The 13086-nt window shown below is 53.4% G+C and overlaps 1 protein-coding gene across 2 annotated transcripts in view; it reads right to left on the reverse strand.

Annotated features, from left to right (window-relative positions):
• Nucleotides 1-1379: 1379 nt before the first annotated feature.
• GRTP1 (growth hormone regulated TBC protein 1) overlaps nucleotides 1380-13086 on the reverse strand; it is a 38868-nt gene continuing 27161 nt past the window's right edge. For both annotated transcript variants that reach the window (XM_010368924.2, XM_010368915.2), the window contains 3 exons: nucleotides 3096-3268; nucleotides 2837-3022; nucleotides 1380-1767 (listed from right to left, as the gene is read on the reverse strand). In XM_010368924.2, the coding sequence (XP_010367226.1) occupies nucleotides 1678-1767; nucleotides 2837-3022; nucleotides 3096-3268 (449 nt within the window). In that variant the 3' untranslated portion in view covers nucleotides 1380-1677. The remainder of the gene's footprint in view (nucleotides 1768-2836; nucleotides 3023-3095; nucleotides 3269-13086) is intronic.

Raw genomic sequence — 13086 nt, forward strand, 5'->3', positions numbered from 1 at the left:
AAACGGGGTGAGGGTGGTTTCAGTGCAGAGAGAAGCGTGTCAGGGAAACGGGGGTGAAGGTGGTCTCGGTGCAGAGAGAAGCGTGTCAGGGAAACGGGGGTGAAGGTGGTCTCGGTGCAGAGAGAAGCGTGTCAGGGAAACGGGGGGTGAGGGTGGTCTCGGTGCAGAGAGAAGCGTGTCAGGGAAACGGGGGTGAGGGTGGTCTCGGTGCAGAGAGAAGCGTGTCAGGGAAACGGGGGTGAGGGTGGTCTCGGTGCAGAGAGAAGCGTGTCAGGGAAACGGGGTGAGGGTGGTCTCGGTGCAGAGAGAAGCGTGTCAGGGAAACGGGGGTGAGGGTGGTCTCGGTGCAGAGAGAAGCGTGTCAGGGAAACGGGGGTGAGGGTGGTCTCGGTGCAGAGAGAAGCGTGTCAGGGAAATGGGGTGAGCGTGGTTTCAGTGCAGAGAGAAGCGTGTCAGGGAAACGGGGGTGAGGGTGGTCTCGGTGCAGAGAGAAGCGTGTCAGGGAAACGGGGGTGAGGGTGGTCTCAGTGCAGAGAGAAGCGTGTCAGGGAAACGGGGGTGAGGGTGGTCTCGGTGCAGAGAGAAGCGTGTCAGGGAAACGGGGGTGAGGGTGGTCTCGGTGCAGAGAGAAGGGTGTCGGAAACGGGGTGAGGGTGGTCTCGGTGCAGAGAGAAGCGTGTCAGGGAAACGGAGTCGAGCGTGTTTTCAGTGCAGAGAGAAGCGTGTCAGGGAAACGGGGGGTGAGGGTGGTCTCGGTGCCAGATGTAGGGAATGGTGTTGGAATGGCCCGAGTTCCTGGCACAGTTGTCTGGTTCATTCATGTAAAATAATTTTTAAATCATTAAAAGAATTACCTTTCATACATAGATATCATGGTATAATATGCAGCCATAAAAAGGAATGAGAGCATGTCCTTTGATGGGACATGGATGGAGTTGGAGACCCTTATCCTCAGCAGACTAACACAGGAACAGAAAACCAAACACTACCTGTTCTCACTTACAAGTGGGAGCTTCTGATGAAAACACATGACACAAGCAGGGGAACACCACACACTGGGGCCTGTTGGGTTGGGGGCAGGGAGAGCATCAGGAAGAAGAGCTAAGGGATGCTGGCTTCATAGGTGACAGGATGATCTGTGCAGCACATCACCATGGCACACACTGATCTATGCAGCAAACCTGTACACCCTCCACCTGTACCCAGAACTTAAAAGTTGAAGGGAAAAAAATGACCTTGCTAAAAGAGAAATCACCTACTACGTGCAGAAGCCTCACACAAACTGAGCGCTGTGCCACAGAAAGGAACGGAAGATGTCCACTGCCGCTGGGAAGGCCTCAGTGACCACTGCATTAATTTCCAGTCAGCTGAGAAACTGATCACAAACTCACAAGTGTTGGCATACATTATTAGATACAAACCCACATCTCACATTTTATATATTATTGGTATCTCAGGTAAAAAGTTTTCTTTAAAAAGTATGACTTCATAACTAATCAAAAGCTGGTAGAATGACCTGATTTTAAACTGCTCTTTTAAAAAATTCACAGCTAAAGTGTAGTGATGTCAAGTGTTTACAACACTAAAAAGGAAAGCAGTGAAAGCTGGTCCAGTGTCAACTCTAGAAAGGAGAATCGCCGTCTGTGCGGAGACAAGCAACGCAGGAGACAGGCACGCTCACCCCTGTGCCAGCAGCCGGGCCCTGCAGCTCTCACGCAGCTTGGCGACGGTGGCCATGGATAAGCTTCCAGGTTCTGAAAATATTTTCTGAAAGGCAAACACTTAGTTTAAAAACAAACCCAACAACACATTTCTACCTTAGCTCTCCCAGACTGTGGCAGACAGATGGCCGGGCCTCGTGTGAGGTGAGGGAGGAGCCGCCCACCTCCCAGGGGTTCTGGGGTGACCCACAGATTGTCACCATCCCACTCCTGCCCTGGGGCCTAGGACCGCAGCTCTGCTGCTCAAAAATGTTAAATGAATCAAGCAGTTGAAGAAAAGACCATCTGCTTCCTTTAGACTTTTTTTTTTTTTTTGAGACGGAGTCTTACTCTGTCACCCAGGCTGGAGTGCAGTGGCACGATCTCAGCTCACTGCAACCTCCGCCTCCCAGGTTCAAGTGATTCTCATGCCTCAGCCTCCCAAGTAACTGGGACTACACAGGCGTGAGCCACCACACATGGCTAATTTTTGTATTTTTTAGTAGAGACGGGGTTTCATTGTGTTGGCCAGGCTGGTCTTGAACTCCTGACCTCAGGTGATCCACACGCCTTGGCCTCCCAAAGTGCTAGGATTACAGGCATGAGCCACCGTGCCCAGCCAACATTATCTTCTCTTTGATGAAGCCCCGGCTGCTGAAATACCGCCCACGTTTGCCATGCTGCACCCAGAGTGGCCCTGAGCCTCCACTCCCTCTCAGGAAGCTATTGACGCTGCATCCTGGGCCTGAGCCTCTCCTAGCGTCTTGGTCTCAGAAGGCCTGCCAAGTGCAGCTCCCACGACCCCCTCATCAGGGCCTGAGTCTATACGGCCTGCGCCAGGCCCAGGACCCAGTGGAGAGGCCGGGCCTTGGGAAACCACACTTCTGGCACCACACACAACAGATGAGTACAGCCATTAGGACCAGGAGTAGCGTCCCCAGTGCCAGGGCCGAGAAGACAGGGCTGCCATAGACAGGAAAGCCCTGGGAGGCCAGGCACAGAGGGCAGATGCAGGATAGAGCTGGAAGCTCGTCCTGTGCCCTGTGCTCACTGGTGCCCGTCCTGTGCACCCTCCGGGTGAGGTGGGGCCCCCTGGGAGAGGGGACGGAGCCACGTGCAGCCCTACAGACACTCACCTGCATAAATGTGTGACACTCCATCACGAAACTGCCTTTGGTTATCTGCTTAAACTTATCGCAAATGTCTGGAATGCTGGTGGCTTCCAAAATAAACTCCTGGTGCTGCTTAATTAAGGTCAGGGCCACCCGGAAGATAATCTTCGAGCCCTCGTTAAACAAACAATCCCAGATCCGAAGCACTGTCTGCAGAGACACAGGAACCCGGCGTCACTCCCTGGGGGCCACACCTGCCCCGGGGCCCGAGTGAGGCGCTCACCTCCACGGGCAGGACGTCCACAAACAGGCAGATGAACCAGCGGGACACCACCAGCGTCCACAGCACGCCCAGCCGCTCCATCAGGGCCCCCACGGCCGGCAGCTTCGCCCGCACCAGCTCCCCGAGGACCTCCTGGTCGGTCTTCAGGCCCAGCATGGCCGGGCTGTAGTAATCTGCCAGGCAGCGGGGAGAAGAGACCCTGAGACACTCCTGTCACCTCCACAAGCCCCATTCCCCTCAGAGCCCGACGAAGATAACAGGGCCACCCCGGGGGGACCCCTCCCAGGAGGGAAGGACCAAGTTGGAGAGGAAGAGTCAGGCTGAGGCCTGCAGACACAGGGCTTGTGGGGAGCGACCCCCACAGCCAGGCCTTTCAGGACGTCCCTGAGGCTGGAGGGATAGGCTGGATGCCGCCTGGCTAGGCATCAGTTAAAATCTGCAGGTGGAGGGCCAGGTGTGGTGGCTCACGCCTGTAATCCTAGCACTTTGGGAGGCCGAGGTGGGTGGATCACCTAAAGTCAGGAGTTCAAGACCAGTCTGGCTAACACAGCGAAATCCTGTCTCTACTAAAATTACAAAAAGTAGCCAGGTGTGGTGGCGGGCACCTGTAACCCCAGCTATTCAGGAGGCTGAGGCAGGAGAATCGCTTGAACCTGGGAGCGGAGGTTGCAGTGAGCTGAGATCGCACCACTGCACTCCAGCCTAGGAGACAGAGCAAGACTCCATCTCAAAAAAAAAAAAAAAAAAATCTGCAGGTGGAAAACAGGGTCCCAAGGAGGTGCTGGCACCCCCATGTTCCTAGCAGAACTATTTACAACAGCCAAGAGATGGAGGCAACCACGTGTCCGTCGGCAAACAAGTGGACAGGCAACATGTGAATGTCCACACGATGGAGTATTATTCAGCCTTAGAAAGGGAGGGAGTCAGGCCACAGCAGTGGGAGGGAGGGAGTGATGGGACTGAGATTCAGTCTAGGAAGATGCAACAGCTCTGGAGAGGGCGGCGGCAATGGTTACACAGCGAGGTGAGCGGCCCTTGTGCCACTCATGGGAAAAACGTGGGTAAGATGGTACATTCTATGTTCTGTGTATTTATCTGTGCTGTGGTATTATCTGTGCTGTGGACGCTGGTGGTGTCCCGCTGGTTCATCTGCCTATTTGTGGACATCCTGCCCGTGGAGGTGAGCGCCTCACTCGGGTCCCAGGGCAGGTGTGGCCCCCAGGGAGTGACGCCGGGTTCCTGTGTCTCTGCAGACAGTGCTTCGGATCTGGGACTGTTTGTTTAATGAGGGCTCGAAGATTATCTTTATAATCACAATAGAAATAAAATGTACTCAGATAAATACTTCCAACAGCGTGCCCTTCTTTCGAATGGACATTTGTCTTACCAAAGCACTTTTGTGTTTCCTATGTAATTTTTTAACTTGTTCATGTAATGAGTTACAGTAAATTTTATTTTATTTTTTTGAGACAGAGTCTTGCTCTGTCACCCAGGCTGGGTGCCATCTTGGCTCACTGCAACCTCTGCCTCCTGAGTTCAAGCAATTCTCCTACCTTAGCCTCCTGAGTAGCTGTGACTGCAGGTGCTTGCCACCATACCTGGCTAGTTTTTGTATTTTCAGTAAAGTTTCACCATATTGGCCAGGCTGGTCTCGAACTCCTGACCTCATGATCTGCCTGCCTCAGCCTCCCAAAGTGCTGGGATTACAGGTGTGAGCCACTGCACCCTGCCTGTTCTTGTTAATATCTTGGTTAAAACAGAACCATCACAAACGCTGACGCAACATCACGGTCCTGTCACTGCTCTTCGGAGTAAGCACACAGTGAAGTCGGTTTAACAGTGAACACTAATGCCTCTGAAGGTGATTTAACGAGAGCCAATTCAGTGAGCAAGCACCAGGGATTAAAAACGCCTCCCTTCCATATCCTTGTTCTGCATCTGCCTCTGGGGTTCTGAGCGCTTTCCTCTTCTTTCACCTTCTTACCTGAGCACATCCCGCTCCAGCTGGGGACAGAGGAGCAAGGTACCATCAGTACCCACCCTGGTTCTGCAGGTGGCCCCAGTCCCACAGGTGGCGTGGCAGAGGGCCTTGAGCGCTGGGCAGCAGGGGGTCTGCAGAGATGCACAGCCTGACCTTGGCCCCAGATACAGAGAAGCTTAGAGCAGCTTCCAAAAATAGAGGCGCTGAACTCATTCCGTAAACTCCACCGGGCTGAGCCGGCCACCAAGGGGAGGATTAAATTAAAGCCGCAGCTGCTTTCCCTTCCTTGAACGTCAAGAACAAGGCGGTTCCTCCCAGGCCCCGCCGGCTCAGCGGCTGCTCCCTGCAGAAGGGGTTCATCCCTCAGGCTGAGGCGCAGGCCCTGATGTTCCCAACCTGGTCTTGCCCCCGTCCCCCCAAGGCTCCTTGTCCCTGTCCTTCTAGGGACATCCACACCTCTGCAAACCACCCAACACTGAGCATTCGTCACCGAGGCTCTGCGACGGCGCCTGCCAGGCCAGGACGGGGCGGGGCACAGCCCTGACACTCCCCTACACACCCCTCAGCGTCTGCAGTCAGACATGGGCCCGGGCCACACAATGACGGTGACCACAGGCGTCTGCACATGGCTGTGGCTTCCTCCTTTACTTGATTTCCACTCTGCAGATCGTCCTCCGTGAGCAAGTGTGAGTCCCAAGACCACGCTCTCACACGCACTCACAGGCCAGTTCTCCACACTGGTGCTTCCAATTAGAACATAAAAGGTGTGAGTTGAAGACTCAGACAATTTATTTTTTTGAGACAGGGTCTCTCACTCTGTTGCCCAAGCTGGCGTGCAGTGGTGCTATCACAGCTCACTGCAGCCTCAACCTCCCGGGTTCAAGTGATCCCCCTGCCTCAGCCTCCTGAGTAGCTGGGACCACAGGTGTGCGCCACCACAGCCAGCTAATTTTTTTATTTTTTTGTAGAGACGAGGTTTCACCATGTTGCCCAGGCTGGTCTGGAATTCCTGGGCTGCCAAAACATTAAATGGTTTGTGCAGCCTTCTATGAAGGGAGTTTCCATTCCTGGGGTGTCTCCCTCTCCCTACCAGGAAAGACACCCCTGAAATCCGAATCTCAAACCTCACACAGCAGCCTGTGGACTAAATTTTCCCAGTTCCCTTCCCTGTCCAGAAGCCTGAAGGTAACAGGCTGCCCAGGATGGTGAACATGCCCAGGCTCCAGCCACGCTTTGTGTCCCCCGATCCGGGTGCTCTCCAGGGTGTGCGTGACGCTCGTGGTAATAAACGTCTTTGGCCGGGCGCGGTGGCTCACGCCTGTAATCCCAGCACTTTGGGAGGCCGAGACGGGCGGATCACGAGGTCAGGAGATCGAGACCATCCTGGCTAACACGGTGAAACCCCGTCTCTACTAAAAAAATACAAAAAAAAAAACTAGCTGGGCTTGGTGGCGGGCGCCTGTAGTCCCAGCTACTCGGGAGGCTGAGGCAGGAGAATGGTATAAACCCGGGAGGCGGGGCTTGCAGTGAGCTGAGATCTGGCCACTGCACTCCAGCCTGGGCGACAGAGCGAGACTCCATCTCAAAAAAAAAAAAAAAAACAAAAGTCTTTTTCTCACTCATTATTCAGTCTTCGGCCAGTCCCATGTACAGAGCCCAGCTGGGGAACCTGAGGTAACAGGGGAAGACATTTCTTCTTCCCCGACCACCGACAGTTAAGGAAGGTATAATCCACGCATAACACACTCTGCAGTGTCACGGAGACATTGGGAGAGAGCTAAAAAATTACCGCATTGGCCAGGCGCAGTGGCTCACACCTGTAATCGTAGCACTTTGGGAGGCCAAGGCAGGCGGATCACCTGAGGTCATAAGTTTGAGACCAGCCTGGCCAACATGGTGAAACCCCGTCTCTACTAAAAATACAAAAATTAGCTGGACGTGGTGGCCGGTACCTGCAATCCCAGCTACTCAGGAAGTTGAGCAGGAGAATTGCTTGAACCCGGGAGATGAAGGTTGCAGTGAGCCGAGATCATGCCACTGCACTCCAGCCTGGGCGACAGAGTGAAACTCCATCTCAAAAATAAATAAATAAATAAAAATAAATTACTGCAAGATATGTGGAAATTCCCACCACATGATGTCAAATGAAAAAGATGGGATGTGTGACTACATACAAAGCACTCTACGTGTTTCTAAAATAGCCATCCCGTGTGCACAGAAAGACAACCCAGGCTTGCACTGAAAATATCATTTGTGGTGCTCACCCCAACTGATAGGGGTAGTGGGCAGTTCCGACCTTTATCTAGATTTCTCCCTCTTCTTCAGTATTAACACAATGGGAGTGACTTATAAAAGATAATCAAAAAATGCTTACTATGTGAATGAGATAATAGCATCAATGCCAAGGAGGGAGCTGGGCGCCCAGGTGGGCAGGGGATGCAGCTGATGCAAATGTGTGCATGGAAGCCCAGGTGTGTGCATGGAAACCTGGGTGTGTGCATGGAAGCCTGGGTGTGTGCATGGAAACCCAGGTGTGTGCATGGAAACCTGGGTGTGTGCATGGAAGCCCAGGTGAGTGCATGGAAACCAGTCGCAGCTCTCCTGTGAAGAAGCACCTGCCCAGCCCCAGCTTCCATCCAGACAGCAGGAACCCACCTCTTCCCAACAGACAGGGTCTCTGCTCCTCACCTGAGCCACAAGACTGACCATGGCAGAGACCAGGTGCACGACCTGGCGGTTGGGGGTGCAGGGGTGGCTGCTACCAGGATAGCCCTGCCTCTGTGAGTGACCACAGCTGTGGGGCCGGGGTACCAGGGGGCGCAGGCTGCAGCATGGGAGGCGGCCCAGGAGGAGATGCCGAGAAGGCACAGCCAGGACAGCCAGCGCGGGAGCCACCCGGGCGCCCACCCAGCAGCTGCGCACCCCCCCCCCCCCCACCCGAGCCAGCCTCTCTGCATCTCTTTGCTCCAGGAGACGTCGGCGTCGCCCTCACGGGGCATGAGCCTTCTCAGACACAGCTCAGGTCACAGCAGGGAAGCTGCAGGGCTGGTTTTGCTCTTTGGTTTACTTTTCTTTGTTGTTTCTTTAGACAGAGTCTCACTCTGTTGCCCAGGCTGGAGTGCAGTGGTGTGATCTCAGCTCACTGCAACCTCCGGCTCCCAGGTTCAAGTGATTCTCCTGCCTCAGCCTCCCAAGTAGCTGGGATCACAGGCACCTGCCACCAGACCTGGCTAATTTTTTGTATTTTTAGTAGAGACGGGGTTTCATCATGTTGGCCAGGCTGGTCTCGAACTCCTGACCTCGGGAGATCCACCCACCTCGGCCTCCCAAAGTGCTGAGATTATAGGCGTGAGCCACCACGCCCAGCCTTCTGTTTACATTTTTAAAAATGTATTTTGGGGCCGGGCGTGGTGGCTCACACCTCTAATCCCAGCACTTTGGGAGGCCGAGATGGGCAGATCACGAGGTCAGGAGATCGAGACCATTCTGGCTAACACGGTGAAACCCCGTCTCTACTAAAAATACAAAAAATTAGCCTGTAGTGCCAGCACTTTGGGAGGCCGAGACAGGCAGATCACGAGGTCAGGAGACTGAGACCATCCTGGCTAACACGGTGAAACCCCGTCTCTACTAAAAAATACAAAAAACTAGCCAGGCGAGGTGGCGGCGCCTGTAGTCCCCGCTACTCCAGAGGCTGAGGCAGGAGAATGGCGTAAACCCGGGAGGCGGAGCTTGCAGTGAGCTGAGATCCGGCCACTGCACTCCAGCCCGGGCGACAGAGCGAGACTCCGTCTCAAACAACAACAACAACAAAATACAAGAAATTAGCCAGGCGCGGTGGCGGCGCCTGCAGTCCCAGCTACTGGGGAGGCTGAGGCAGGAGAATGGCGTGAACCCGGGAGGCCGAGCTTGCAGTGAGCCCAGATCGCGCCATTGCATTCCAGCCTGGGGGACAGAGTGAGAACCCATCTCAAAAAAAAAAAAAAAAAAGGTATTTTGGGCCAGGTGCTGTGTCTCACGCCTGTAATCCCAGCACTTTGAGAGGCCGAGGTGGGAGGATTGCTTGAGCCCAGGAGTTCCAGACCAGCCTGGGCAACAAAATAAAAAATAAACTTTAAAAAACCTACAGCCATAAAACATCAACAGTAAGAACTGCACAAAGAACTCCCACATTCCCATCAGATTCCCCAACTGTGAACATTTCTGCACATTTGCTCCCCTCCTCACCTCCCTATCTGCACGCACACCACACAGGCGCATACGTGCACATGCACACCACACACAGGCACACACGTGCACACGCATACCACAGACACGTGCACATGCACACAACGCACAGGTACACACGTACACACACCACACAGGCGCACGTGTGCACATGCACACCACACACAGGTACACACGTGCACACGCACACCACAGATACGTGCATATGCACACAATGCACAGGTACACACGTACACACACCACAGGCGCACACGTGCACATGCACACCACACACAGGTACACACGTGCACACGCACACCACACACAGGCACACACGTGCACACACACACCACAGACACGTGCACATGCACACAACGCACAGGTACACACGTACACACACCACACAGGCGCACACGTGCACATGCACTCCACTCACAGGTACACACATGCACACACACACCACACAGGCACACATGTGCACACGCATACCACAGACACGTGCACATGCACACAATGCATAGGTACACACGTACACACACCACACAGGCACACACGTGCACATGCACACCACACACAGGTACACACATGCACACACACACCACACAGGCACACACGTGCACACGCATACCACAGACACGTGCACATGCACACAATGCATAGGTACACACGTACACACACCACACAGGCACACGCGCACACACACCACACCCAGGCGCACATGTGCACACGCACACCACACACAGGTACACACGTGCACATGCACACCTGCCTCCATCCCCTGAACTGTGTGAGGCAGAGCTGCACACCCACTGCCCCATTACACCAAATGCTCCAGGGTGTGCTTCCCCAAACAACAGCATGGCCACCTCGACCCTAGTCAACACCAGCGTCACCTCCCAGTTCCCAGACTCCACCCGACAGTCTTCAAGGACTCCATGAGTACAGTTCCCACAAACACATCCCGAGGAATCCACCCAAGAACAAGCTTCAGGAGCCACACTGACAAAGGCCCAGTGACGCACATGACACCAGAGTTTCCTGGAGAAACAGGCGGGTCCAGGTCTGGGGCAGAAGGCCCATGGGATGAGCCCAGAGCAGCCCGTCCTGCAGACTTGAGGAAGTCGTCGGCACCACAGTCATATCCACAGGACTCAGGCCAACCAGAAGAGGCTCCCGCTGGCCACGAATGCGGCAGCTTGAGCTTCAGGAAGGATAAAAACCCTCCAGTGTGTGCAGCCCAGGAGTCCACAATTACACAGACACACAGCACTAACCAACCCCTTCCAGTGACCAGATGCCAATTGATCATCTGGAGGGCGGGGACATAATGCCAAGGGATCCAGCATTTATCCCGCCTGTTCTAACGGACTCCTGATGTGGGGTCTTGATTCAGCCTCCAGTCTGCAGGAAATTTCAAGGAGAGGGCACCGGTGTATTCCCATCAGGAAAGCCTGCGGCGCCGAGCTCGGCGGGTTGGCTGCCCCAAGTGCTTGGACAGGAAGAGAAAGAGGTGCAGGTTCCCACACACAGACGAAAGGGACCCAAGGGTTCCTCACGTGCAACCCAGGGCAATGCTAAGATACACAGCCCAGGTGCCCATGTGCGTGGCAAACCGCAGAGAACCGCACGGAGCAGTGTGGTCACAGGAAGATGGGATCCACTTACAACCTCTGCCAGACTCACGAATGCACCCATCACCACTGCACTGTACACTTGAAATGGGGGGACTGTGGGATAAGCAGATTTCACCTCAACAAAGATTTCTCTTCAGTGCCTGTGCTTTTTTTTTTTCTTTTATTTATTTATTTTTTTGAGATAGGGTCTTGGTCTGTCATCTAGGCTGGAGTGCAGTGGCGCGATCTCGGCTCACTGCAACCTCCACCTCCCAAGCTCAGACAATTCCCGTGCCTCAGCCTCCCAAGCAGCTGAGATTACAAGTGTGCCCAGCTAATTTTTGTACTTTTAGTAGAGCCGGGGTTTTGCCATGTTGGCCAGGCTGGTCTTGAACTCCTGGGCTTAAGCGATCCACCCACCTAGGACTCCCAAAATGCTGGGATTACAGGCGAGAGCCACCAGGCCCGTCTCAGTGCCTGTACTTTTATATTTATTTTTTTATTTTATTTTGTGTGTGTGTGTGTGTGTGTGTGTGTGTGTGTGTGTGTGTGTCTGTCCCCCAGGCTGGAGTGCAGTGGAGTCATCTTGGTTCACTGCAGCCTCCACCTTCCAGGTTCAAGCGACTCTCCTGCCTCAGCCTCCTGAGTAGCTGGGATTATAGGTGTGCGCCACCATGCCTGGCTAATTTTTGTAGTTTTAGGAGGGATGAGGTTTCGCCATACTGGCCAGGCTGGTCTGAAACTCCTGACCCCAGGTGATCTGCCCACCTCAGCCTCCCAAAGTGCTGGGATTACAGGGGTGAGCCGCCGTGCCTGACCCATGCCTGTGCTTTTAGGAACACGTAAAGTGCTTCTCACACACGGGACATCTTGGGACAGATAACACGAGAAACTCTCCATAGGGTCCGGAGGACCGAGAGGGAGGGACCTGCTTCCCCTCCGCCCCACCCTGCACTGCTACGTCCGCCTCCCGCTGGCCTGTGACTTTTGCACCTAGAAGCTGACTAGTTAATAAAATTAAAGTCAGCTGCAAAGATGAAACAATCACGAAAAACAGAAAATAAGAACAGCAAACGCTTACCTAGGTATTAACTCAGTTCAGAGTGATAAATCAGTCCTGCACGGAAACAGTTTCATTCTGAACTGAACCACTCTTTCAGATTCTCAATTTGAGATTATCAACAAGCAATAAAGTTGTCCTAGGGTTAGAATGAGAAACTGGTGGAAATCCTTAATTTGCTAGACAGAACAAATCTTTAAACAGAAAAAAAAAAAAGCACGTAATCCTTCAGGCAAAGGACAGACTTTCTAACTGGGGTGGGCAGAGCAGGGAGGGCCCCTCCGGCCTGTAGCTTCCCCAGGGAGAACCGTGAGCAACAATAGTGGGCTCCTGAGACAGGGACAGCCGCAGACGTGAGCACCACAGCCCGGCAGTGGAGGACTGATGGCCTTTTCCTCTAACTTCTGTAAGTTTGGCTTTTTTTTCTCTTGAGATGGAGTCTCGCTCTGTCCCCTAGGCTGGAGTGCAGTGGCACGATCTCGGCTCACCACAAGCTCCGCCTCCCGGGTTCACACCATTCTCCCGCCTCAGCCTCCCAAGTAGCTGGAACTACAGGCGCCGCCACCACGCCTGGCTAATTTTTTGTATTTTTAGTAGAGACAGGGTTTCACCGTGTTAGCCAGGATGGTCTCGATCTCCTGACCTTGTGATCCGCCTGCCTTGGCCTCCCAAAGTTCTGGGATTACAGGCCTGAGCCACCGCGCTCAGCCAAGTTTGGCTAATTCTTAAACCTATCAGTTTTATAATGCTAAAACGTTTTTTAATTTTTAATATTTATGGATACCTAATAGGTGTACATATTAATGGGGTCCATGCCCTTCAACAAAGTAACTTCCTTTCTTTTGGAAATACACCCAGCAATGGGAATAAGGCAGTATTTTTTCTTTTTCTTTTTTTTAAAGGCAAAATATGTACTGTAAAATTTAATTAAAAAAAAAAAAAAAAAAAAAAAAAAAACATGCAAAGGGTTCCTCACCCTCTAGGTGTAAGATTCAGTCCCAAGTCCTCCTCTGAAAGGCAAGCACCCTCCATGTGCCGAGCACTAGGAAAGGCCAACTTGGACTCAGCACCAGGCCAGGATTCTCCACTGCTGCCTGCAGACACCATTGCTGGGGGACTGAAGAAAAGGGG

Source organism: Rhinopithecus roxellana, chromosome 18, assembly GCF_007565055.1.
Source record: "Rhinopithecus roxellana isolate Shanxi Qingling chromosome 18, ASM756505v1, whole genome shotgun sequence".
In the NCBI taxonomy this organism is placed as follows: domain Eukaryota; kingdom Metazoa; phylum Chordata; class Mammalia; order Primates; family Cercopithecidae; genus Rhinopithecus; species Rhinopithecus roxellana.